We start from the raw sequence: 25,978 nt of genomic DNA, 5'->3' as shown, positions 1-25,978 counted from the left end.
ATTTCCTATTTGCATTTACGTCCTCTTTACTTTGGCTGCCTTTAGTAGACGAGTTTAGTTATTTGGACAGCAGCTTTTAGAGCGTCGTTTCCTAATCTCATTTCCCCAGCATTGCCTGATTTAATTCATCAATTGCACTCCATTATCATTGTTTTAATATTATGGATGTTCATATTATAACCTCCTTTCAAGATACTAACACTCGCTTCAAGTGAGCTCACAAGTCCTTAAGACTGTTGCATCTGGGCTCACTGCTGTGTCGCTTCAATTCACAATTCCTAACATCTCAACCGAAATTGCAGCATGAGTATTCATGAGTACATGGATAGCTCATTACAATCTCATACGAGCTCATTACAATCTCATACGAGCTTTCAAACACACTGATTTGGAGATTTGTTATTACTGGAAAACTTGTTTAATGTGGATATTTTATTTCGCCAAAGTTTCAATAGAAATGCTGATATGATGTCAGCATCAAGAAAGGTCACAACTGATGGTGCTGCAGCACTGACAGACACTGGCTCAGATTCATCAAATTCTATAAATAGAAAGGCAATTTTTATACTTTCAGAAATACCCAAATCAAAAGTCATAAGACCAACGAGGACAGCAAAAGTTGCAAAGACAACGATGAATGAAAAGTTAAAAAATATATACCTACATATTGCTTATATATATATATATATATATATATATATATATATGTGTGTGTGTGTGCGCGCGCGCGTGTGTATACCCGTCCTTTTTCCCCCCAAGGTAAGTCTTTCCGCTCCCGGGATTGGAATGACTCATTACCCTCTCCCTTAAAACCCACTTCCTCTCGTCTTTCCCTCTCCTTCCTTCTTTCCTGACGAAGCAACCGTTTGTTGCGAAAGCTAGAATGTTGTGTGTATGTTTGTGTGTCTATCGACCTGCCAGCGCTTTCGTTTGGTAAGTCACATCATCTTTGTTTTTAGATATATTTTTCCCAAGTGGAATGTTTCCCTCTATTTTTATATATATATATATATATATATATATATATATATATATATATATATATATATACAATATAAACAAAGATGAGGTGACTTACCGAACGAAAGCGCTGGCAGGTCGATAGACACACAAACACAAACATGCACACAAAATTCAAGCTTTCGCAACAAACTGTTGCCTCATCAGGAAAGAGGGAAGGAGAGGGGAAGACGAAAGGAAGTGGGTTTTAAGGGAGAGGGTAAGGAGTCATTCCAATCCCGGGAGCAGAAAGACTTACCTTAGGGGGAAAAAAGGACAGGTATACACTCGCACATATTTAAATATGTCTGCTTGTGTCTGTATGTGTGGATGGATATGTGCAAGCAGACATTTGTAAAGGCAAAGAGTTGCCCAAACTCTTTGCCTTTACAAATGTCTGCTTGTGTCTGTGTATGTGTGGATGGATATGTGTGTGTGTGCGAGTGTAGACCTGTCCTTTTTTCCCCCTAAGGTAAGTCTTTCCGCTCCCGGGATTGGAATGACTCCTTACGCTCTCCCTTAAAACCCATATCCTTTTGTCTTTCCTTCTCCTTCCCTCTTTCCTGACGAGGCAACCATTGGTTGCGAAAGCTAGAATTTTGTGTGTATGTTTGTGTTTGTTTGTGTGTCTATCGACCTGCCAGCGCTTTTGTTTGGTAAGTTTCATCATCTTTCTTTTTAGATATATTTTTCCCACGTGGAATGTCTCCCTCTATTATATATATATATATATATATATATATATATATATATATATATATAAAACACAAGAAGGAAATATCCTGAAATTCACTGACTCATCATCGTCCAGGGTGTTTATCTTACACTGTAGGCATTCTTTAAGAAAGAATTTTTCAAAATTAAACTCCTAAGAGGGCGAAATAGGGGATGAAAGGCTTTTTGAAAATATGTTGCTATTGAGGTAATTTTGAAGCTAGAACTACGGAACTGGAGTTTGGTTTCTTGATCAGAAATAAAAGAAATGCAGGCTTAGCATTTTTGGAAATTCAACACCCAAGGGGGTGAAATAGAAGGTGAAAGGTTTTTTAAATAAATCGTTATTAAAGAAATACTACAGCATTTTTAAAGCTACTTCTATGAAAATTGGTAGTTGATTTCTTAGTTAGAAATAAAAATGTGTGTGTTTCAGTGTTCTTAAAAATTCAATCACTAAGGGGGTGAAATGGGGATGAACAGTTCTATGAAAATATTGCCACCACGACAAAACTGCTTTATCAGAATTGCATAGAAAAAAGAAACAAACCTTTAATGTACTAAGTTTTCAGTAGGCCTAATATATGTTTATATAATTATTTTTTTTGTAATTACTTCCCAAACATTACTAATTACTAATGACAAAACAGATACCACATTTAAATGGAATTCTATGTACAGGAACATCCATTTCAGGTAACAGAAATAGGCCCAAGTGGTTCAGGAAAAGCACAGGATGCTCCTCAGACCAGAAAATTACATTGTGTTTACTGAGCATAGCCTTTAAATAAAAATGAGCCTAATGACAGAACCGTATGTTGTTAAGAATGTGTACACTATGTCTGAAAGGTGAAAAATTACATTTTCATTCTTCGTCTGAACCAGTAAGAGTACACAGCATTGTTATTTTATGTGGAAATAAATTTAGACTCATATGATGGTTCACCAATAAACCAATAGAAGATTGTCAGTTCATCTGAATATCTTTTTGTTAACATACCTAATTGAGGATGGACTGATAGTTCTTGTTCTCCAGTCACTAGATTTTCTCCAGTCACAGATTTTATAAACATAAAATCATTTTGGGCACAACACACTTTCTTCACAACCTAACTTTCTTATTTGGCGACTGCCCATCTTAAGCTGAATGCAATATCTGTATTTACATATATTCCCCCAGTGTTTCCACAAAGTAAATTTCTGCCAGCTCTGTGTTTTCTAGAAGTTTGCATTTGTGTTTTAACAAGTTTGCTACTGCAAATCCACACCTAAAAGACGACAGGGCTCATTTTTATCAATTTTTTATCTGTTTTCATTTGAATTTTAGTAGTAGGACGTATAGAGTGTGCATGCTGTGCACAGTCACAGGAGGAGCTGGCCACAGTTTGCAAGAGCTGAACACTGATCAGTCGTCTGCAAGCTGTTGCTCCGAGTTTACTGGTGGCGGGCAAACTGGTGCATCGCACAAGACCCCTCATGTTTTGTTCATTTTGCTCTTGAATTCTGGTATTCGAGCACCTTCTGATGTATCCCAAGTGAGGGAACAGCACTCACCACAGATTAGCAGTTCGTAATGAGTTCACATCGCTCAAGGTGGAATGTGAATGTGGGAACTGCCCATCTGGCCTTACCTCTTCATCCTAAGTCGATAAGTGGCTGCCCCTTCAGCTGAGTCGCAGCAGGCACACGAGGATAGGGGATTGATAAATTGTAAGGAGCTCCAACATTAGGTGCATTTATTCAGCCCATTAGCGAAATAGCTTCCAGGATTGTGAAGTAGTCCAATGTGCACTCCGTACATCTACCAAAGGGCCTTATCCAAGATGTGGAAACGGCACTGCCTGCAGCTATCGAAGGTGCAGGCTGTGGTCATCATTAAGTTGTGGTTCATGTAAGCACCAATAACACTTGTTATTTCGTACATGCAGCTGGCAAAAGAGGTGAAGAGTGCTGGCCTCACTTATGGGGTGCCACCAGAGCTTACAATTTCTGCAATGCACCCACAGTTGATCAGGATCCTTTGATTTGGAACTGAATGGAGGTTTTGTCGAATCTGTGATGAGCTTAGCAGCAGATTTCTGGACCTGCATTGTAGATTGGAGAATTTTAGGGTTCCCCTTGGTCGCTGATATGCAGACAGTGTAATCAGGTCACGTACAAAGTAAGAACATTCTGAATGCCAAAAGCTGCTGAAGAAATCTTAACGAATTACCTGAATTAACCACTTTCCAGGAAAGCTGTCAAGCAGAAATTATGCTCAGAATGAAGAGCTGAATGGTTAGATGCCATAGGAGGGGGTGTGTTCATTCCAATCGACAAAATTGTGCCTATTGAGGTCAGTATTACCGAGTCTGACTACAAAGTTATATTAGATGTCTTTTCTGGTCACCTGACTTCACCATAACAGTTGTACACTCATTGAAAGAAAGTCTATGTTCAGTAGTGCAGAAGTACCAGAATGAGGCACATTAGTTGGAGGTGATTTTAACTTACTGAGTCTACACTGGGGTTTCTATGAATTCACAGACTGGTACAGGTAGTCTTGTGAAGTAGTTCTAAACTCATTTTCCGAAAACTGTTTTGAGGAGTTAGTTTGACAACCCAAATGCAATGGAAATATTTTAGACCTTGTAGCTACAAACAAGCTGACCTTATCAACAGTGTCAATATACTGATAGGGATTAGCAATCATGATATCATAGCGTCAATGGTTACTGGAGTTAATATATCTATCAAGAAGGCTGGTGAGTTTCTATGCTGAAAAAAGCAGATCATAGTTGTTAGCATCCTACTTTAACAATAGCACTTTATCATTAACCCATTCACAACACTAGCTGTGCAGTTAATTCAATACTCAATAAAATAAAGCAGCTACCAACAATATTGAAAGATTGACAGGCCTAGATACTAAACAAGAATCATACCAGAAAAACATTCTGCATCCACTTCTTGACAGTTATAATACTGTCAACTGAAGAATGATTTATTTCCCTACCCCAATTACCAACCACAGCTACAAATAAACATCACATAACACAGGCTTTTTACAGTAAATATTTTTATTTTTGGTGATTTTTGTTTTATGTGCATTAGGCTGTTGTCCAAGGCATATTTCTCTGCCTAACATTTTTGTCTTCCAATGCTGGATAGATCTTCTGAGGCTATAGCAACTCAGAAAGCAGTTACCATCTCAAACAAGCTCAACAAGCCGAACAGTTTGTACATATTCTTGCAACAGTCTGTTCATGAGATGACCAGACTGGTGCCCAGTATCGCAGAGTGACACCAACACGTTTTATGGAACTCGTACTGGGGAAAGAGTTAATGCTGTGTGCTTTATTTAGCAATGAAGTCCAGCTTTGTTAACTTATCAATCTTTGCCCAGTTGTGTATTAATGTCACCCAATAAGATCTTCGTGTGATGTTTGAGGGTTTTCCTTCTTTTACTCATTTGTAGATGCATATGTGGGTTATAGCTGTGTACCATTTGGGCTACATTACTAACTGTACTTATGTTATATGCTGAGTCCTACTGCCATCCTTACAACTACTGTAACACAATGTCTAAAGATCCAGTATATTTCATTGAGGAGAGGGAACTGTAAATCAGGCAACTTTATCCATCATCTTCATAAGCAAACCATGGGAAGACAAAGTTGTCTCTCAATTTGGTTGTATTCTGTCGATCAATGTGCATTTATTTACCCATGATTCAGTGAGTTTATCTTTAAGTCAATTTCCATTATACAGTAAAGTACATCAAGGTCATGGTATACTGTCAAAATTATATATATGAAGAGTGTTATTAGATGAAATTAGTGTTCTATTGAAATAAGAAACTATATCATCAAATACTTGGAAAAGAAAAGTTGTATATGACAGCAAACATATAAACCAAATACAGTGATAGTTGTTAAATCAACATACAGAATAGAAATGCACTGCACTTTCTGTTCACTGAGAAAATAAATGCATTTAGCACTGTTTCTGGGCAGCACATTACAGCTTTAAAACACCGAACTTATACTAAGTGTTTTGTTGGCCAAAAAGCTTCCCCCATACGGAGCTGATATTCTAAGTTTCTTTTCTATGGTGGTAGATTTTGAAGCAGCTAAGTATTGCAGTAGCAGCAGCAGCAGCAGCGATGGCGACGACATTGCTGGTCCAAGTCCGGTTAGAAAAGGGGAAACAGGGGAGGGGGTGGGGGAATGAAGTAACACCTTAGTAAAAAAGAAAAGGTAGGGGGAGAGGGGTATTTGGCACCATATCAAAAAACCCTGTGACAGCCCCTGGCTAGTTCTAAAGAAAGATGCTATGAATGGCTTTAATGGGCAACAAAGATGATAATCTTGATAGTGGAAGTGATGGAACAGTCAGTTTTGCACAAAATCTAGAAGTGTATCTTCCTGAGTGAAGTGGAATGCTAATCAGTGTTTGTTCTCCATTTTAGGAGCAGCTATTTGGTGAGAATAAGTAAATGCCCAGAAACCAAACCCTTTTTAATTTGCAAGTCGGGAGGGGGGGGGGGGGGGGACGACCAGTACCACAAAACTCACACTTCAGCTTAGAAGACAAAAATGATAACACAAGAAATGAATTCATTACCCAGAGCATCAGTCAATCAGCTGGATTTAGCTGGTCAAGGTGATCATGTATAGAAGAATCTGTGCTTTTGCAAATTCTCTAAGAGCAAAATGCCAATACTTTACTTTCACATTTAATACAAATACATTATTCAAAATTGGCAAACTCAAAAAATTTAAAGACATGCTAGAAAAATTCCAAATTAAAATCCTTCCAATCCAACAGATACGCTTTACAGACGAAAAACATTGTAACACAGATAACTACAGAATTTACAAAAACCTGCAGCAAATATCAATAAGAAAAAACTGTAGTGGCTTGCAAAGGCTTTGCAACCCATAACTGCATCTAAGACTGACTCACTGGCTGTAACTCTGTCAGTCTCTCACATAAAGCTTTGACATACTCAGTTAAAATGAACAACAAAGCTTATACCCAACTCAATGCATATGCATCTACAAATGAGTAAAAGAAGGAAAACCCTCAAACGTCACACGAAGATCTTATTGGGTGATATTAATACACAACTGGGCAAAGAGGAAAATTTTACAAAAAAAAAATTAGGAACACGTACAGAACAAAGGTGAAAAAAAAGGCAACACCTAGAAGAACATAACATATGCATAGGCAATAGACAAAAAGATAAAAAATTGAAAAAAAATTCAGCAGTAACATAAAATCAGAAAGGTGGCGCATGCTTCTCAAGACAGAAAACAATCAGTAATGGTGACCTGAAGATAAAAACTCAATTATGATACAAATCGATTAAAACAAATAGAACAAGACTTCTTCAAAAACAATACAAAGAACCTTTATAATACATCAAGAAAATATCTAACATCCAGTATGTGCTTCAAAATATGAGATGGGTCTCACACACACAAAAAAAACTGTAAAGTCCTTGTGTACTATTTCAATGCAAATCCCCAACAGAGGAAATCCACTTTTGTGAAGTTCATGCCTATAGATTCAAAACTATTAACAATCAGGGAAATACCAGATCGTAATCAATTACCGAAAAAGAACAGTGCTCTAGGAGAATAAGGAATTGTCGCACAACTCTGGAAACTAAAGAATGAAAATTTAAGACACAGAATCTTCATGATCTTAGCACAAATCTGAAATCCCCACTGAATCGAAATGAGCACTTATCCGTTAACTTCACAAGAATGGGGACCAATCAGACCATATCAATTACAGATGGATGTCCTTCCTACTGGCCACCCCCATAATTATCTCAAAAGCCCTCTTGAACAGGCACAAAAATATTGAACCCACAGACAAATGTGCCAGCCATCTTACAACAATTGAAACTACAACACTGTCAAGTTTCCAGAAACACTACACACAATAGAAATAACAGATTAGCAAAAATAATAGAGGCAGAGACAGGTACAGAAAATCATTGGGAAGATTTTTGTACTCTTAAATAAAGAAGGAAACTGGATGAAGAGAACAACATTAGAAATATAGAAACACACAGACAGAAAAAGTGACAGATTCAGGAAAAGAAGGATTACATTTTATGGACACAATCACAGGACAAATGAGAACAGATGAGAACACAAATTTTCAATGTCAGCTATTCAGGCAGGGTAAAAAAAAGTGGATGAATGAAGTTTAAGATGATTGACAACTAAGCATGGCAAAATATTACAAAAAAATTGAGAAAAGTTTAAAAAGACCATCAACATATTTGAATTTAAAACCAGAAAACAAAAGAAGAAGATAGGGTAGAACTGGACAGAAGAGCAAAGGGAATAATACACCAAACACACACAGAGTGTGTGGGATGAGAGAAAAAAATACTCAACATTATGCAGCAATTTAATTTCATAAATCTTTTTTAACAGGAAAAAATCATAAATAATGTAGCAGTAGTAGTAGTAGTAGTAGTAGTAGTAGTAATAGTAGTAATGATGTCATCTATTTACCTGGCAATGTGGCTTCAATCATCCTCTTCAATACACCAACATTTATATACGAAATAACACAGACAGCCACAAGAATATCAGCGATGGGAAAGAACATGAGCAGCTTAGCTAGCACAATCAATAGTGTTGAGAAGACATGAGAGATTGCTTACAATTATTCAGTATCACATCAAAAGAATCCTTTTGTACCAATTCATTCTGGACTATCAGTTTGCAGTCCCACATTTAGCCTACATATTCATCACAAAACAATATTAAGCTAGAAGATGAATGCCTCTTTGAGAGCTGAATGGCAATTTGTTTAGTCCAGCTGTGAGTAAGATGGCAAGGAAAATATTTTAGTGAACTCCTCCGAGATGAGAGTTATTTAGAGCAAAAGCACCTAACAGTGCACAATAAGTTCTTGAACCCAGAATATAGGAAGAAAGTACTTAGTAATGAATAAAAGATGCACATTTGGTTTCTTATAAGAAAAAAGAGAGATATCGAATCAGTTTCCAGAAACCTCAGAACATCAACAATACACTGCCATGAAATGTGTCAAAAGAAGACTGGGTACTCAAATGTAATTATTCCCTTTAACACCATTTTCTTTCTGCTTTTACAGAAAATCAAGTTTTACAGAGCTGCCCCATACCGAAAAACTGAATTCCAGAAATGTGAAACTGCATATGCCTATTAATACTATCTTTCAAATGAATCCCCCGAAAAAAAATGTAATGGTTTTCTTGAGCACAGTATAAGCACACTACGTACTGTTGCACAAAAATGCAACTGTGGAATACTTGCAACATTTAACTGTTGCTCCAAATGTAGGAGTAAACTTGTCTCCTATTCTCTTACTGATATCTCACCTCTTGTTCTTGGTGGTGGTTTTTATTTTTTCTTCCCATATTTACCTATCTGAAATCAGCATCAATTCTTTCATGCATGATACTGCTGTGTAACTTTTACATAATAAAACCATTGTACAAAAAGTTTTGGATGAATGGCCACATTGTTATGTCGTACATGCACTATACTCCAACAACAGGCTGAGTTTTCATCATCAGGTGCACTAACACACTGATGCTAGGAGGCTGCAGCAGTCTTATTTTATACGTGTGACAAGTGAGCTCGTGTGACATTCTAAACCTCCTGATCTCGACCCTATTGAAATCATCTAGGATGACATGGAGTGAGATGTGTATATTTAGGGTTCAGCTTCAACCAACATCCGTAAGTTTTGAACACTGTTTGCAAGATTATGGGACAAGATGGCTCTCCAAATGCTTTCAGTTCATTTTGCTACCACTGTCATGCCAAAAACAGGTGCAAAATGTTATTACGCATGTGCTTCAAAATTAATTCATAATGCATATTTTTAAATGTTTGGATTGGTTGACAGCCATTTACAATGAAGCAAAGAACTACCAATACAAAAACTTTACAGCAAATTAACTTATAGAAATCAAACAATTTTGAAACAAGGAAAAGATCTGTGCTACCAAACAACCGATTGCAGCTATGTAAACTTCATTCCTTGATCAAATCACTGGCGCTGTCTACATACAACATCACTACTACAGAGGTATTGTTGTCAAGAATCATTTAAACTCAACACAAAACAATATTCAAGACGTGCTGCAGACAGGATAACTACAGTGCAACGTGCCGAATTTCCTCCTCACTCTAAATATTGAGAAAAGGTAGTATATATTGAGAAAAGTACAACAAATGTTTTACAGAGTTGGAGCAGTCCACCCACCTGCTGGCCTAGCGTGGTGCAAGTTGTGATGACGTGCAGCTAAGCGACTGACAGACAGATCATCTGAACTGTTGGTGTTATCAGTGGCAGATATTGACACAGGGCAATCATCACCCCCTTCCGAACTACTGTACCCCTCTGCCATTGCCTCACCATGACCCCACAAATCTTCCTCTGGGCCTCCACCAACACTCAGCAGGTCACGAGCAGACTTCTCATTTTGTGCCCTGTCGTCAAATACTTTTGCCTCTTCTGTGTCCAAACTACAGCTATCATCATCTCGGTGTTCCTCTGAAGATGGAGAGGAGACACTGTTTGTTGCAATAGAACTTTCATCAGCTGTTCTGCAGCCCACATTACCGTAAGCCGGTATACCTGACCCCTGATATCTGATCGGCCTCCTGATCCCGCTGGTAGTAACAGCCTTTTTGTTAGATGCGGTATGGTAGTTTGTTTTGGGCAGTGAGATGACTGATATTTCAGTAATAACTGTCTGTCCATCATCTTCTTCATCTTTATCTTTGTCTGTTATATCTCTGACATCAAAGCTCTTGTTGTTGCCTAAGACTACTTCAAGGTGACGAGCTTTCCTGCGAAGACCAGCACTAGGACTGCGTTCCAGCTGCTCGATGCCATGTAGTGTGTCAGAATCTCCATTTCCTATACCTGCAGGAATAAAAATCACATTTATTTGTAACAACCTAAATGCTTAATCAATAACAATATAAATATCACACATAATAGCAAATTTCCAATGAGATTTGTTAAACAGACGATGGTGAGCATCCAATTAACACATAGTGAACTATAATACTTTTGGCACTAATTAAAATGTTTTAAGTAACTGAAAAGTAAATGTGAATAAAGAGAAATGTTATTAAGAAAAAAATCATGTATGTGAACATGATATAAAGTACACACACCGAAATGTCACACTCAACACATTTTCCTACTTAAATGTTAACTTTTTGGGAAAAAACTAACTTTATGTTTGCTCGACATACAGCAGTGGAATTGTCAACTTAGCTGCAAAATGTAGTGCAGTAAACTAAGTTCAAGACAATTTATGGGGCTGGTATGTTCAAAAAGAAACCGAACTTTTTAAACAGCACACCAACTGGCAGATGGAACACGCTGTGACTATTGAACACAAGAAGCGGCATGTTTAGACAACTAATTGACATTTTCCTCATTCCCCTCTGACCATTAGTAAGCAAGCTACAGCTGCTGAAGTGAGCATGTGCACAAGTCGCTTGTCAGATTAATGCCAAAGTGACAACGAAAGTTTAAAGAGCAATGCACACATGTGCATCTAACTTCTCTACAATACTTGAACAATCGAGCATACGAGGCAGCACGTATGTGTCGCACACAGTGCTATGAGTGGTTAAAGCACTTTCAACAGGGCAGAATGTCATCCAAGTCTGGGCAACCTTCCACATCAGCAGATGATGACCATGTTATAGTTCATGCTATAATTTGTGGAAATAATCATTCAACTGCTCGAGAAGTTTCTGATGAATCCTTGCTGTATGCCGGAAGAGGCCTGAATTGTGAGAAAACCAAACTTGGATTTGCATCATGACAATGCGCTGGCTCACGTGACATTCCCTATCTGCAGGTATGTAGCAGAACATCACTTTCCCATTATTCCCCATCAACCGTATTGTCTGAAACTCGACCCCACAGACTTTCCCCGTTTCCCAAGCTTAAAATCACATTGAAAGGAGATCATTTCCAAACTGCAGAGAAGAGGGGACTATTTGAGGGAGACAGTGTTTAAAATTTTGTGCTGTAAGCAAAAAGATGTTTTAGCAAATGTCTTGTTTCCTTTTGAACACACCTCATACGAACACTGAGCTTATGAGTGAGAATATAGCTTTTCAACCTAAATCCTAAGTCTCTTGTCTGAATAAGATTCTTTGATGATATTTGCAGGAACTTGACTCTGGTCACGACACTTTAGCCTCATTCCTCCACAGCCCGAACAGCACCTGTCCCATCTATTTTACTTGATCTTCCTGAGGCCAGCATGCCACATACATTGATGTTTACCTCCACCTCTTCAGTGGCTCTCTAAAAACATTTATTCACATCAAGCCTTCCAGCCATCAACAGTACCACTGTTTTGATAGATGACAGCACTTCCACACTAAAAAGTGTGGTTGACGATAAGGTTTTGTGGTTGCACGACAGCAAAGCCTTCAGTGATCGTGCTAAAACTTAATGATGAGTAAGCTTTTTAAAAATGAGAGCCTTGCATAAAAATTTCAACAAAGTCCTAAAAACTTGTGCACTTTATGGATGTAGAAAGGCAACAACTTTTCAGATGAACCTTCTACATGCTTTAAAATGATAAATACGTGATAAACCACAATATGTGGTCCAGAACTGATATTGGATGCATTCAAATGCATAGATGTCTCAGGTGGACTAGCCATGCAACATCTCTCTGACAGTTAGGTGTTAATATTGTACAAGACAAAGGACCATCCAAACTGTTGAGAGAAAAATAAAGTGATCTAGGCTTCATGGAAGTCTTATGAGCATATAGGGAAGTAAATATCCATTCAGACAAAGCCCCTTGCCTTTGTAAGCCTTATATGACTGAAGCACAGCAGGTTCTTCAGAGGTTACCCACTAGTGACTGTTCTGCCTCAACAGCCATGCCTCTCATTGGTGTGCAGCACACCTTGAGATTGAGGTTTTTTTTGAGAGATCTGTACCATTCTCACAATCTGGGTAGTAAAACCAAGACCCCTGTTTCCTGCAACACACAACATTCCACCACTGCACTGCATGGTGGTCGCTGCAGAATACCCAGAGCTTACGGTTGCAAAGGGCTGGTGGTGCTCGCCAGTCCCCTGCTCAAGAAATCCAGATTCACTAAGCTCGTACTCAGCAGACAAATGATGAGCTCCCATAGGTGTGTGTCATTTAGAACAACCTGGGGGGTACATGTGGCTTTATCAAAAATACCATGCACACAGCAAGCACTACCTCGCTCCCCTTCCCTAAGTAAGAAGTATCTCCTATAATCTAGTCACCTGTAGATGGCATCCCTGCACTGATGAACAAAACTTTACTCAGTATATTGATGTTGTTACTAAGGTATTTCTTTACAAATATGCAACACCCTCCAAATGTAGACCACAAACAGATCTGTGCCTTACCTACATATGCCCCTAAACCTGGAACCAGCTACAAGAATATACTGTGTTAGAAGATCTATGCAACCTGCATTTCATTTTTTTCATATTCATTATTCACCTAATGATAAACCATGAGAGAGTCATATAATTAGGCTCAAATGAACTGCTATGGCAAAGAGGCAAATGTTTTCCATCATTACTATCTTTTCACAGTTGAGAATTAACTCTTGCTCTGAACACGAAGAGAAAATCAGATATAAACTAAACAAATAGATAATTGGATTTTTTCTTTACACACTGATACATCAGTTCTGAGGGCCAAAATAAAATGCGAAGTGTAGCTGTGAGCGCACTTACCAATCCCTGAATCAGAGCCATCCTCTCGGCTGCCAGAGGATCCAGAGCCCATACGACCTGCTCTCTTCTTATTGGCTGCCGTCTTGGCATTCTTTGAAGGAGCAAGGGACTCCGTTTCCTCGGCATCCACAGACGTCAGCCTGACAGGGTACTGAGGTTTTGGTAAGAGAGTTGTCTGCAGAGTGAAGCGTGTGGCACATGTAGCATTATTTGGCTGTGGAATGGCTGATCGCTTTACTTGTCTGTTGCTGTCAGGCACTGGTATACTGCTTACTGCTTCCTTCGGTCTGTAGTAAAAATCAGTAAATACAAATAATTAATGACATAAATAAGATGATTAAGATGCCACTGCAAGAACATTACAAAGTTTCATCAAGTGGGTTTTAAATTTTGAGCACTGTTCTCTAATTTGGATACAAGATGTGATAATATCTTTAATTCTGTTTACATATCTTTTACAGCTAGACAGTAGCTAGACAGGTTCCCTACATGAAATTACCCTCACAATTTCCTGATTTCCAGACAATTTTAGCGTTTTCTCCAAACAAATTTTCAGAGCTGAAGGATAAGAAAATTTTGGTTGTTGAGCAAAAAAGTAAGGACTTCTGCATTTATGAACATATTGTTAACTCCAATTTTAAATGAACAGATCGGAAAGATAAGATCTTATGGGTGAGACTGCATGTTAGTGAGAAACGAACGGGCTTCAGATCAGCAGACCCTACCAACCAGAGGTAGGAACTGGCCCACTGCATAATCCACTTGTGTGGTCAACTATTCATGGCTGTAGGGTATGAACTGAGACCGTGGTGATCAAGCCATGAAATGGATAACTAGTGCAAATACTCAGATCCAAAGAAACCACTCCTCGCACATTACTACTGTTCTCATTGGCAGCTGCCTGGGTAACAGCAAGCAGTGGTGGTAGCACTGACTGCAAGCTGGTGGAGATCTGAGGAGGGGAGAAGTAGTAGGTAGGAAGGAGTAGGGAAGGGGGCGAACAACACCCAGCAGCTCCTCGGCTGTGTCCAGCCAGTGACAATGTGTGGGCATCTCTGTAAGCAAGCCATTTTATCTATTGTGTAAAAAAGAGATTTTCCAGTGTTTTTTTCCCGAATTTCCCTCAAGTTTCCCTGAGACATTTGAAATTCCCTGATTTCCATAACTTACGGAAATCTTTATAGCATGCAAGTGAGTGAGTGAATTAATTAATTAACTGAGTCATTAATTAAGACCTTTTCCTTTACACAAGCTCCTGAAGCTGTTATGTCCCTTCTGGAAGCCAAATACTGTATTAGTTTTATTGTCACAGTTTAAGACCTTTATTTGCATTCAAATCATATTTTCTCTCTCTTGATGAATTCCTAGTTTAAGGTTCACATTCCTTAGATCAATCAAAAATTAAATGACATGGTAGTATTACTCTTACAAGTGGTGCTCAATTGCATTAATGTGTGGAGGTAAATCCATCATAAATTGTTTTATAACATACTAAAAAAAATTGTATCTTTATAGTACTTAATGTTTAGAGAAACTTTTACTTTCATTCCAACATGCTTGCAACTATCTTGACTTCACAAATAAAATTAGTGAACAGGAACTGGAAATAAAGATGATGTCTTGACTTTCACTAGAGTGCAGTCTTCTATCCTAATACATAAAATAGCATTTCAAGTGAGAGAGAGTAAAATGGATTAAAAAAGAGAACTTTTCAAGCTAAACAGGCAGACTTTATTACAGTCTCATTTACTATACAACATTATGCATGGAGCAAATAAATGTCTAGTACATTAACTTCCTTTATGACAAGTTTTATACATCACTTTATAAGCATTACTGAATTACAACTTTCCAATTTCTATACTGTTGGCCATTAAAATTGCACCACATTGAAGACAAAATGAACAAATGTTAAACTGGCATGCAGTACCTGCTTGGATATGCATATGATTAGAATTTCAGCACAACTGCATGAAGTAGGTACATACAGTCTGTAAACATATGGAAAAGCATGGCTACTCAAACTAGGGAAAAAAAATTCTCTGAGGATTCCAGATATAACAAGGAAGATGGTGAAGATGGCGTCAAGAAGCTCCTGATAAATTAATGGTGAGCGGAGGGGGGAGGGGGGGAGGCAGCATACCACAATAACGACTTCTTTCTTCTCAGCTGAGCTATATACCAGCCGTAAGTAGGAGTTTAACCATTGTTTTTTAAACATTGATGTATTATATGGAATAATATCCATATAAATGACACACCTTGAAATATTAAGTATATTAAAATTTATGGTTTTTGAAGCTAAATAAAATTTAACTTCATTGCTAGATTAAAAATACAGGATTGCCTGAGATTTTATGAAATTTCTGAAATTCCCTAAGCTTTCCCTGGTTTTTCCAGGTAAAATGCAATTCTCTGAAAATTCCAGGTTTTCCAGAAGAATTGTCACCCTGTGGAAAGACTGTGCAGAAAGTTTCTGATTCAGGAACCACATATGAGTGTTGGCTGTTTGTAGAATTGTTTATGCCCCATACAAACACATCAGTGTGTGTGGGAAAACCACAGTATGAGAATAATGACCTATTGCAGTTGTGCAGTATTGCTGCTCATGTTGCCCTAGATACCACAACCGTTATGTGAATATGGAATTAGGGGTTCAGGAGAGCCATATTCAATATCATGCAGGATCTCAATGGCCCCACACAACTAGTGTCCAAGAAGGTAGACATGAGTTTTCTTAAACCTAGTAAGCTCATACAACCACATCACATCCTACAAGTCAGGAAATAAATTGCTTCGCTGCAACATAAGTCTCCACAAAGGCAGTGCAACAATGACTGCAGCACCATGGACTATCGCATAGTGACTATTGTTGCAGCTTTCCTTTATGCAGCAGCAAGACTGGCGTGTTGATAGTGGTGTGCCCAACAACATCATGTGGCACCACATCAGGTTTTTACAAGGCTCCTAGTTTTCCATACAGCATCAGAATGGAGGTATCTATATGTGGGTGCTTCAAGGAGAGCAAGCATTGTCAGACTGCATTTGTCACCGTCAAACGGTCCCAGCACCGGGTGTGATGGTACGGGATACCACTGGGTATACAACAGCATGATCACCTCTGGTTCACATAGCCAGTGATTTAGAGAACAGGGTTTACATTTCTTATGTATTAAGGATAGTGGCTGTGCCTTATCACTGAGGTCTTGTGACCACTGATCTGGCTGCAAAGGCAAACTGCACTTAAGTGAAATAAATCTCTCTCTCTCTCTCTCTCTCTCTCTCTCTCTCTCTCTCTCTCTCTGTCTGTCTGTCTGTCTGTCTGTCTGTCTGTCTGTCTGTGTGTGTGTGTGTGTGTGTGTGTGTGTGTGTGTGTGTGTGTGTGTGTGTGTGTGTGTGTGTTTTGGTCTACTTTAAACGCTCCTTTTGCTAAAAAAATAAAAAATAAAAATAAAAAAAATCACTTGTTAAGCAGTCTTTTTGTTGTGTCTGTCTGCAACTCAGTATCTCCACTATATGGTGCGTAGCAATGTGTCCTTTTCCAAATGCTGGGTGCTGGGAAAGTTGAAAGTCTGCCACAGAGTGGCTAAAAGTGGGCAGTCCAGCAACGGCTGGGCGACTTGTCATTTGGGAGCCACAGCAACACTGAGGTGAGTCCTCGCAACAGAGTAGGTAACCATGTGTTAGCCACGTATGGTCAATGCGGAGCCGGCAGACAACAACTGAATCCCTTCGAGAGGCCTGCACGGAAGACTTCCACACATTCATAGTCTCCTTAATGACACACAGTTTGTTGTGCATGCTGTTATGCCATTCCATCTTCCAAAGCCGGAAAACATTGCAGTGTAAGACAGAACGCCGCTCAGCTTCAGAGATGCCTATCTCCAGAAGCGGTTTCCGCGTTGCCTGTTTGGCCAGCCTGTCGGCAAGTTCATTGCCGGGGATCCTGACATGTCCTGGGGTCCACACAAACACCATGGAACGGCGGGACTGTTCCAGGGCATAGGTGGACTTCTGAATGGATGCTACCAGAGGGTGGCGAAGGTAGCACTAGTCAATAGTTTGTCAGCTGCTCAATGAGTCAGTACACAGAAGAAATGACTCACCAGGGCATGAGCGGATGTACTCAAGAGCATGAGATATGGCCGCCAGCTCTGCAGTGAAAACACTGCAGCCAAATGGCAAGGAGTGCTGCTCAATATGTCCTCCATGAACATATGCGAAGCCTACATGACCATCAGCCATTGAGCCGTCAGTCTAAACCACTTCAGAGGCCCAGAACACGTCAAGAATAGAGAGAAAGTGACAGCGGAGGGCAGCGGGGTTAACGGAGTCCTTAGGGCCATGCAAAAGGTGCAGACGAAGCTGCGGCCAAGGCGTACACCATGGAGGTGTACCTGAACGGACCGCAAGTAGAGGTGGTAAAGGGAAGGACTCCGGTATGGAGAAAAGGGACCGCACGCAAACCACAATCGTTAGCTCCCATCTGGGCCGCCAATGCGGGAGATGGACTGCCGCAGGCGGGAAAAGGAGACGGTAATTTGGATGCTCAGGGGAACTATGAATGAGAGCTGCGTAAATGGTGAGTAGTTGGGCACGTCTGATCTGCAATGGAGGGACACCAGCCTCCACCAGTATGCTGGTCACCGGATTTGTCCTAAAAGCTCCTGTCACTAATCGAACCCCACAGCGGTGCATAGGGTCGAGTAAATGCAATGCTGAAGGTGCAGCCGAACCATAAACCACACTCCCATAGTCAATTCGGGATTGGACAAGGGCTCTGTAGAGCTGCAGCAGCGTACAGCGATCTGCACCCCAATTGGTGTTGCTCAGGCAACTGAGGGCATTGAGTTGCTGCCAGCACTTCTGCTTAAGCTGACAAAGATGAGGGAGCCAAGTCAATTGAGCGTTGAAAACCAGTCCTAGGAACTGAAATGTCTCCACTACAGTGAGTGGATCGTCATTAAGGTAAAGCGCGAGTTGCGGATGAACTGTATGACGCCAACAGAAGTGCATGATACGCGACTTTGCGGCTGAAAACTGGAAGCCATGGGCTAGAGCCCATGACTGCGCCTTGCGGATGGCTCCCTGGAGGCTCCGCTCAGCAACAACAGTAGTGGAGCAGCAGTACGAAATGCAGAAGTCGTCTGCATACGGAGAAGGTGAGATGGAGGGCCCAACAGCTGCTGCTAGACCGTTAATGGCCACTAAAAATAGAGAGAGACTCAACACAGAGCCCTGCGGGACTCCATTCTCCTCGATATGGATGTAACTATTGGAGTCACCAACTTGGACACTGAAAGTACAGAGCGACAGGAAGTTTTGTATGACTGTTGCCCTGTCCAGCATGTCCTTAAGATCTCTCATACACTGAAAACATTTAATCAAGAAATTTTTGATTGCTTTTTCTTTCTATTTAGTGAAGGGACATCAAATGACTGGCAACCCATCACTTGCCTGTCGCTACTACTGAAGGACTATCACAGAGTTGAAGGACTATCACAGAGTTGAAGGACTATCACAGAGTTGAAGGACTATCACAGAGTTGAAGCAGCTTCAAACAGTGTCTCCTTATCTGTCATCCAAGCCCGGTTCAATTTTGTCCCAAGCTGAGTTAGAGCCATTGTTGCTGCCAGTGATTGCAGCTTTGTGTACTAACTTTCACACCCTCTACACCTCCAAATCTTGTACGAATGTAATAAACGTAAACGTGATAAACGTAAATGTGATCCATAGTAGTCTGTAATGCGATGTTTGTTTAATTGTGTGATTAGCTAATTTCGACTATGTATCGTTGTCTAGCACGCACGTAGCATCTGTATTTCACGTGATTTTCAAATCACTCATAATTACAAGTAAAAAGTAGCAGTGTTCTGTCATTTTACGAAAGGATCCACACTACAGTGACACCAGCATTCTGACAAAGGCCTTAATGGCCAAAAGCTATGATTGTGTGAATCTTTTTATTGTGCCTATCGCAACTCAGCATCTCTGCTATACAGCAAGTAGCAACTTTCCTTCCCTCTTATTGTGACACCTTTTAAGATCGTATTCTTAACTTTGCTCCATATACAACAACATCCTCTTAAATCATTTCCCTTATCACGAGGAGAAGGGCATGCAAGCCCAGGATGTTGAATGCCAAGCGCCCCCTCTCCCACACCCCCTTATTCTGTTATTTTGTTCTGTTTTTAACTGGCCAGTAAATGCACTTCTTCTGTTTAGTATGTAACAATTATATTAGAATAAAGAGGAAAGGACAAGAAGCATTATACATTGCTTTGTGTTTTACAACATGACATATTAAATAACAAGTCATGCAAGAAAACTTTTAAGAGGAAAATGTGTTTGTACAGTTTGTTATAAAATCACTCTTAAACAGTATATACGAACAGAACACCGAAACAACTTTAAGAACTTACCTCGGTATACCAGACTGTGGATTTCGCCCTCCTCCTTTGGACCTAGGTTTCTCACTTCCTTGGCTATCTGTTTCAACAGTGCCACTGTTGTTGTTATTAATGTTGCTGTTATTATTGTTGTTGTTATTGTTGTTGCTGCTAGTTGTATGGCTGTTAGTAGTGATGGGTGATACAATGGGAATGTCACGGTTGACGTCTGCAACCTTGTTGGTGAGAGAGGGCCCTCTGAATCCAAAGCGGTTTGGCCTCAGTGATGCGGATCCACTGCTTACAGTTTGATTGCCGTCAATATCCCTCTTCGGACGTGGCAAGCGAGGAGTTGATCTGCCGGACTGGATAGGACTTATAGCAGTCAGTGATTCCTGTAAGAAACGTCACAGTTAGTAAAATATATAACATTTATAAACACAAAACACATCACTAAAGAAAACCTTAAGCAAGCTTTGGTTAAGTAAGCATCATCATTCTTACTTCAATTATATTAAGTATTACTTAATTGTTAGCAATAACAAGAGGTCATTTTTGTTACACAACAAGTGTTCCTCTATTTTCTTGACAATGTTTAAGTTTTCCTAAAACATGTGATAAATCAATTGTGGGGGCTTTAAAAGTAATGATTCTTATTACCTATAATGTTTCAGAACTGACATAAAAATATACACAGGTTACAGATAGAATTTTCCAAAATGCTTGTTTACCGACGTCTAAAATTGCACTCAACATCCACATGTTTCACATATCAATGTTTCCATTTTTCTAACAGGCATACACATGACTGTCTTCAAAAACTGTTGAAATTATCACCGATATACAAACTTCTTTAAGAAGTTTCTTCTCTCTTGTATAAGCAAAATATCCTGTTTCCATTGAAGTTAGAGAAAAGTTTGTCTTCCCTTCTAGTCCACAGATAACATTTTCAATACCTGAAATATGTATCATATTTTAGATCCTTTGTCATCATTTCCCAAGTTAAAAATCAATATAACACACAAAAACATTTGAATTTTCCTTTCTATAGCACAAGCTAACATCAATTTCCCTATAATTTCAAACACTTCCAATATATTAAAATAGTTCACTGATGCACCCGACACTTGGTCCTTTTGTTGTCAACATCACTGTCACCCTGTAAATTGCATCCTTTTCACATTTCTGATGTCCTATTTGAACTTCATTTACACAAGCTCTAGTAGTTAGAAAATCTAAAGTACAAATTTTAAAAAATAATTCAATAGCATAGATAAAAAATCTACTCACCAAACATCGGCAGAACATACACATAAAAGAAGGTTATCATCATGCAAGCTTTTGGAGCCAGTGGCCCCTTCAGGCAGAAGAGCTGAAGGGGAAGAAAGAGGGGTGAAGGAAAAGGACTGGAGAGGTATAGGAAAAGGGATAGATTTCAAGAAAGTCACCCAGAAGACACCCTGTCTTGCATATTACCACGTCTTCCATCTTTAAGCCCTCGGACCATCAAATCTCATCTGATGCAGTCCCCTTCAACCCTTATGCCTGAAGAAGAAGCCACTGACTTCAAAAGCTTGTCTAGTTGTAGCCTACTTTTATGTGTGTGTTCTGACGCCGCTTGGTGGGTATTTTTCATCTATCCAATTAAATTATTTTGTCAAAAATTAAATTAAAAAAAGACATACAAAACCATTATTCCCCGTCCTTGCAAATCCTAAAATACACACTGTTGAGCTGCTCATCTATAACTGCTTTTGTTCAAAATCACTCACTTATTCCTCGGAAATGATACACTTTATACTTGGCTGCCATCCCAGGATTTCACTTACATCTACACTCCCTGAACCACGGTATAGTGCAAAGAGTACATCCCATTGCACCATTTAGTGCTTTTCTTGTTCCATTCACATGTGGAGTGCACAAAAAATGATTGATTGAATGCAACTGTGCATGCTGTAATCAATCTAATCTTATCCTCATGATCCCTACAAGGGTGATATGCAGGGAGTGGTTGTATATTCTCGAGTCACCATTTAAAGTTGGTTCCTGAAACTTTGTAACCAGACATTCTTGGGATAGTTTATGTAGGACCTATCTTCAAAAGCCTGCCAATTCATTTCCTTTTTACATCTTTCTGACACAGTCCCACAGGTCAAACAAACCTAAACCTGTGACCATTTGCACTGCCATTCTCTGTATATGTTGAATATCCCCTAATAGTCTTATTTGGTGTAGGTACCAGACACTTTAACAATATTCTAGGATGGGTCACACAAGTACAATTCCATAGTATTCTACCAATACACCACTTGCTATACCCATACCTGAGCCTACGTGACCGTTCCACTTTATGTCCCTATTAAATGTTCCACATAAGTATTTGTACAAGTTTATAAATTCCAACTGTGACTCGTTAATATTACATTCATAGGACACCAAGTTTTTCATTTTATAAGGTGCACAATTTTACATTTTTGAGCATTTAAAGCCAGTAGCCAATTATTGCATCACATTGAAATCTTATCAAGGTCCGACTGAATATCTGTACAGATTTGTTCAGACTTTATTTCGTTGTAGATTACTGCATCATCAACAGAAAGTCTATGGTTACTGTTAACATTGCCCACAAGGTCATTAATGTGCAACATGAAGAGCAAGTGATCCAACACACTTTGCTGGGGTACACCCAAAGTTACTTCTAATCTGTCGATGACACTCCATCCAAGGTAACTTGCTGCATCCTCCCTACCAGGAAATTCTCAAACTAGTCATGTATTTCACATGATATAGCATCTGATCACACTTTTGATAATAAGCATTGGTGTGGCACTGAGTCAAATGCTTTTCAGAAATCTAGAAATACAGCACCTACCTGACTGCCATGTTACACGGCTTTCAGGATCTTGTGCAGGAAAAGTGCGAGTTCGATTTCACATGAGCTGTTTTTGAAATCCATGCTGGTTGGCATGGAGGAGATCCTTCTGTTTGAGATACCTCATTATGTTTGAGCTCAGAATGTGTTCTAAGATTATACACCAAATGGATGTCAAGGATATTGAACGGTGGTTTTGTGGATTGCTTCTGCTAACCTTCTTGTAGACAGGTGTGACCCGTGCTACAGCTACAAGGCATAGTTTTTTGTTCAAGGGATCTATGATAGATCAGGTAACAGAAGGGCTAAACTCAACCAAAAATTGGGTACAGAATCTGACAGGGATACCATCAGGCCCTTGAGCTTTGTTCAATTTTAACAATTTCTACTGTTTGTCAATGTCACTGAACTAATATCTATTTCAGCCATCTGTCCACTGGTATGAGAATTAAATTGGGGAAATATTCCTGAGCTTTCCTTTGTAAAGGAGAATTGAAAACAGAATTAGGCATTGCAGCTGTTTGTTTGCTACTATCAGTTTCATTTCCTGTCTCATCCATGAGCGGCTGACACTAACTTTGGTACCACTGACAGTCTTTACATATGATCAGAATTTCTTGGGGTTGTGTAATGAATTATTTGCCAATATTTTGCTACAGTTGTCACTGAAGGCTTCGTGTATTGCTCTCTTGACCATTAAACGTTTCATTCAGCACCTCTCTATCCACAGCCCTATGCTTTGGATTATACCTATTATGGAGCAATCTCTCTCTCTTTACAATGACTGTATACCACTGAGGATCTCTCCCATTACGAATTTTTCTTCTGGGTACATATCTACCAATTGCATGGTCAACTATTCTTTGTAACATGATCCATAATTCCTTTACACACTCCTGTTATGAGCTAAAACTGCAACAAGTTCCTCACTGAGACGTGACACCTCTCTTTCTCTGTTCAGTTTAGCGAATATAACTGCCTCATTGTCACTGATACCAGCTTCCATGCGAACTTCCTCAAAGAGGTCAGGTCTGTTTGCTGCCATGAGATATAATGTATTCCGTCATGATTGGGTTTCCTAACTATGTGTTCCAGCTAGTTTTCAGAGAAGGCATTTAGTAACATTTCAGAGGATTTATTGTCTTTCCCAACACTAACAAAACTATAATCATTCTTATTGACTGTTAGATGATTACATGTCTTTTCCAATGATTACAGGATGGTTGTTGAACTTAAGTAAAGGCAAACTGAGATTTTCTCTTAAGTTTTCAGTTACATTAGGACAACCCAGTGATCAAGAAGGGCCCTTATATACCCTTGATACTGAATCTTGCCCAAACAATCTCATGTGCAGCTTCAACTTCTGTCTTAGAGGATTTGAGTTTCTTGTCTACTGCAAAAAAATGCACCACCTCCATTTCCATCATTTCCCTATCCTTTAGGAATATAATTAAATTTCCCCCAAAGACCATACTACTATGACTTCAGGTTTTAACCAGCTTTCTGTGCCTAGTATGTGTGCTATGGTGCTTTTCAGGAGCACTTCTAACTTTGGGATTTTGTGGCGAATGCTTCACGAGTTAACCATTAGTATTTTGCTACTCTCACCTTTTAATCTTACACTGACACTTCTGGGTTTCTCACAGCTATAATTATCTGTATTGGATGGAGCCACCCAATGTAAGGAACCCTTGCATGCACCCCATACACAGTTGACTACTTAGGTAGCTGCCTGTGATATGCAGTGCATATCTGATCTATTTGGAGAGATCCTTCAACCACATGGCACAAGTCAAAGAAGTCACAGCCTAGTTTCTCACAGAACTCTCAGAGTCTCTAGTTCAAGCCTTCCACTTGACTCACAACCAAGGGGACACAATCTGTTCTGGGGACAAAGCCGCAGAGATTCGTTGAAACTCCAAGAGAAGAGACTAGTATTCTCAACCTTCTCTGCTACTCACTGATATGATCCAAGTATGACCTCAGAGCCTAAAAAACAATACCTGTCAGTAGCATTGTCAAAAATGAAAAAGTAACACACGATTCCATGGGGTCAGAATAGAGCAAGTTGAAAGGCCAGTTTATACAGAATGATATAGAGAGAATATATAGTTATAACGGAGCACAGCACCAATGCTAACTGCACAAGACAAGGCACCTAGTAATGACTTAAAATTAGATATTTCTAGACTGTAAATGGAGACAGTCCAGCAGCACTGCGGTATGGATAGAAACATCATTCGAAAAAGCTACATGCGTGTGGACGCATCGCACACTTGCTCATTCAGAAATTATTGACTAGCAGGTTTACAATGGACATAAAAATACTATGTGATTGGTTATTAGTTGCAATCCCAATGGTTACAGATTTTGGTATTTGGAACAATGTAAAATTGTTTTTGGACGATCCACGACTTCAGAGGAAATGAAGGAAAAGGAACCTCCACAACAACAACAAAAAAGAGGATAAAAAGAAAACTTAAATACCTGGACAACAATGCAGAAAGATGTGTGGAAGGTGTGCCTCAGAATTTTGAAGATGTTAATAACTGACATGATGAAGAAGAATCAGATACTCTTGCAGCCAACGGAACATGAACTTAACCACGACTTTCAGCACATAAATGCCATTGACATAAAAGGGTGTATGGATGCTGTAGGGAGCTTTTTCAACGATTGCACAATTTAATTACTCTGATTCCAAAGATTTCAGTAACCATTGCTCAGTGTCACTCCTTACATCATTTACTAAATATTTTTGAGAAAGTAATGGACTCCAGGTTTGTAACTCTACCCCTTAGTAGTTGGATACTTGGCCAACCACAGTTTGGATTTCAGAAGGGCAACTCTACTTAGAATCAGCTGTTCACATAATTACTTAGCAAATAATAAAATCTTTAAACAATGAAGTATCATCACTGGTGACCTGTGACTACTGAAAGCATTTTATTGTTCAACCATAATATTCTACCAGAAAATTTTTTCCAGCAACTATCACTGGAAAGATAAAAGGATCAACTACAATATACAGTTATTAAAATGCTGGAATTGTGCACACGTATATTTTCAAATCCGTAATGATAATTTTTTTAAACATTATTTCAAATCTTCAGGATTTTTTCACCAAAATCACAAGTTACATCATCTTAATTTTTTGATTTTTTGTTTCACATAATGTCTGTCATCATACCTTCTCCTAGCTTACATATATGAAGGGCATTCAAAGTAAA

General features: G+C 39.2%; 1 protein-coding gene across 1 annotated transcript in view; it reads right to left on the bottom strand.

Annotated features, from left to right (window-relative positions):
* LOC124715651 overlaps positions 1-25,978 on the bottom strand; it is a 622,306-nt gene that overhangs the window by 270,368 nt on the left and 325,960 nt on the right. Inside the window, exons 5-7 of the mRNA XM_047243112.1 lie at positions 19,910-20,271; positions 13,488-13,774; positions 9,979-10,644 (exon numbers count right to left, since the gene is read on the bottom strand). Of these exons, the coding sequence (XP_047099068.1) occupies positions 9,979-10,644; positions 13,488-13,774; positions 19,910-20,271 (1,315 nt within the window). The remainder of the gene's footprint in view (positions 1-9,978; positions 10,645-13,487; positions 13,775-19,909; positions 20,272-25,978) is intronic.

Source organism: Schistocerca piceifrons, chromosome 1, assembly GCF_021461385.2.
Source record: "Schistocerca piceifrons isolate TAMUIC-IGC-003096 chromosome 1, iqSchPice1.1, whole genome shotgun sequence".
In the NCBI taxonomy this organism is placed as follows: Eukaryota; Metazoa; Arthropoda; class Insecta; order Orthoptera; family Acrididae; genus Schistocerca; species Schistocerca piceifrons.
The sequence above is the reverse complement of the archived record's forward strand: the minus strand, read 5'-3'. Positions and strand labels throughout refer to the sequence as shown.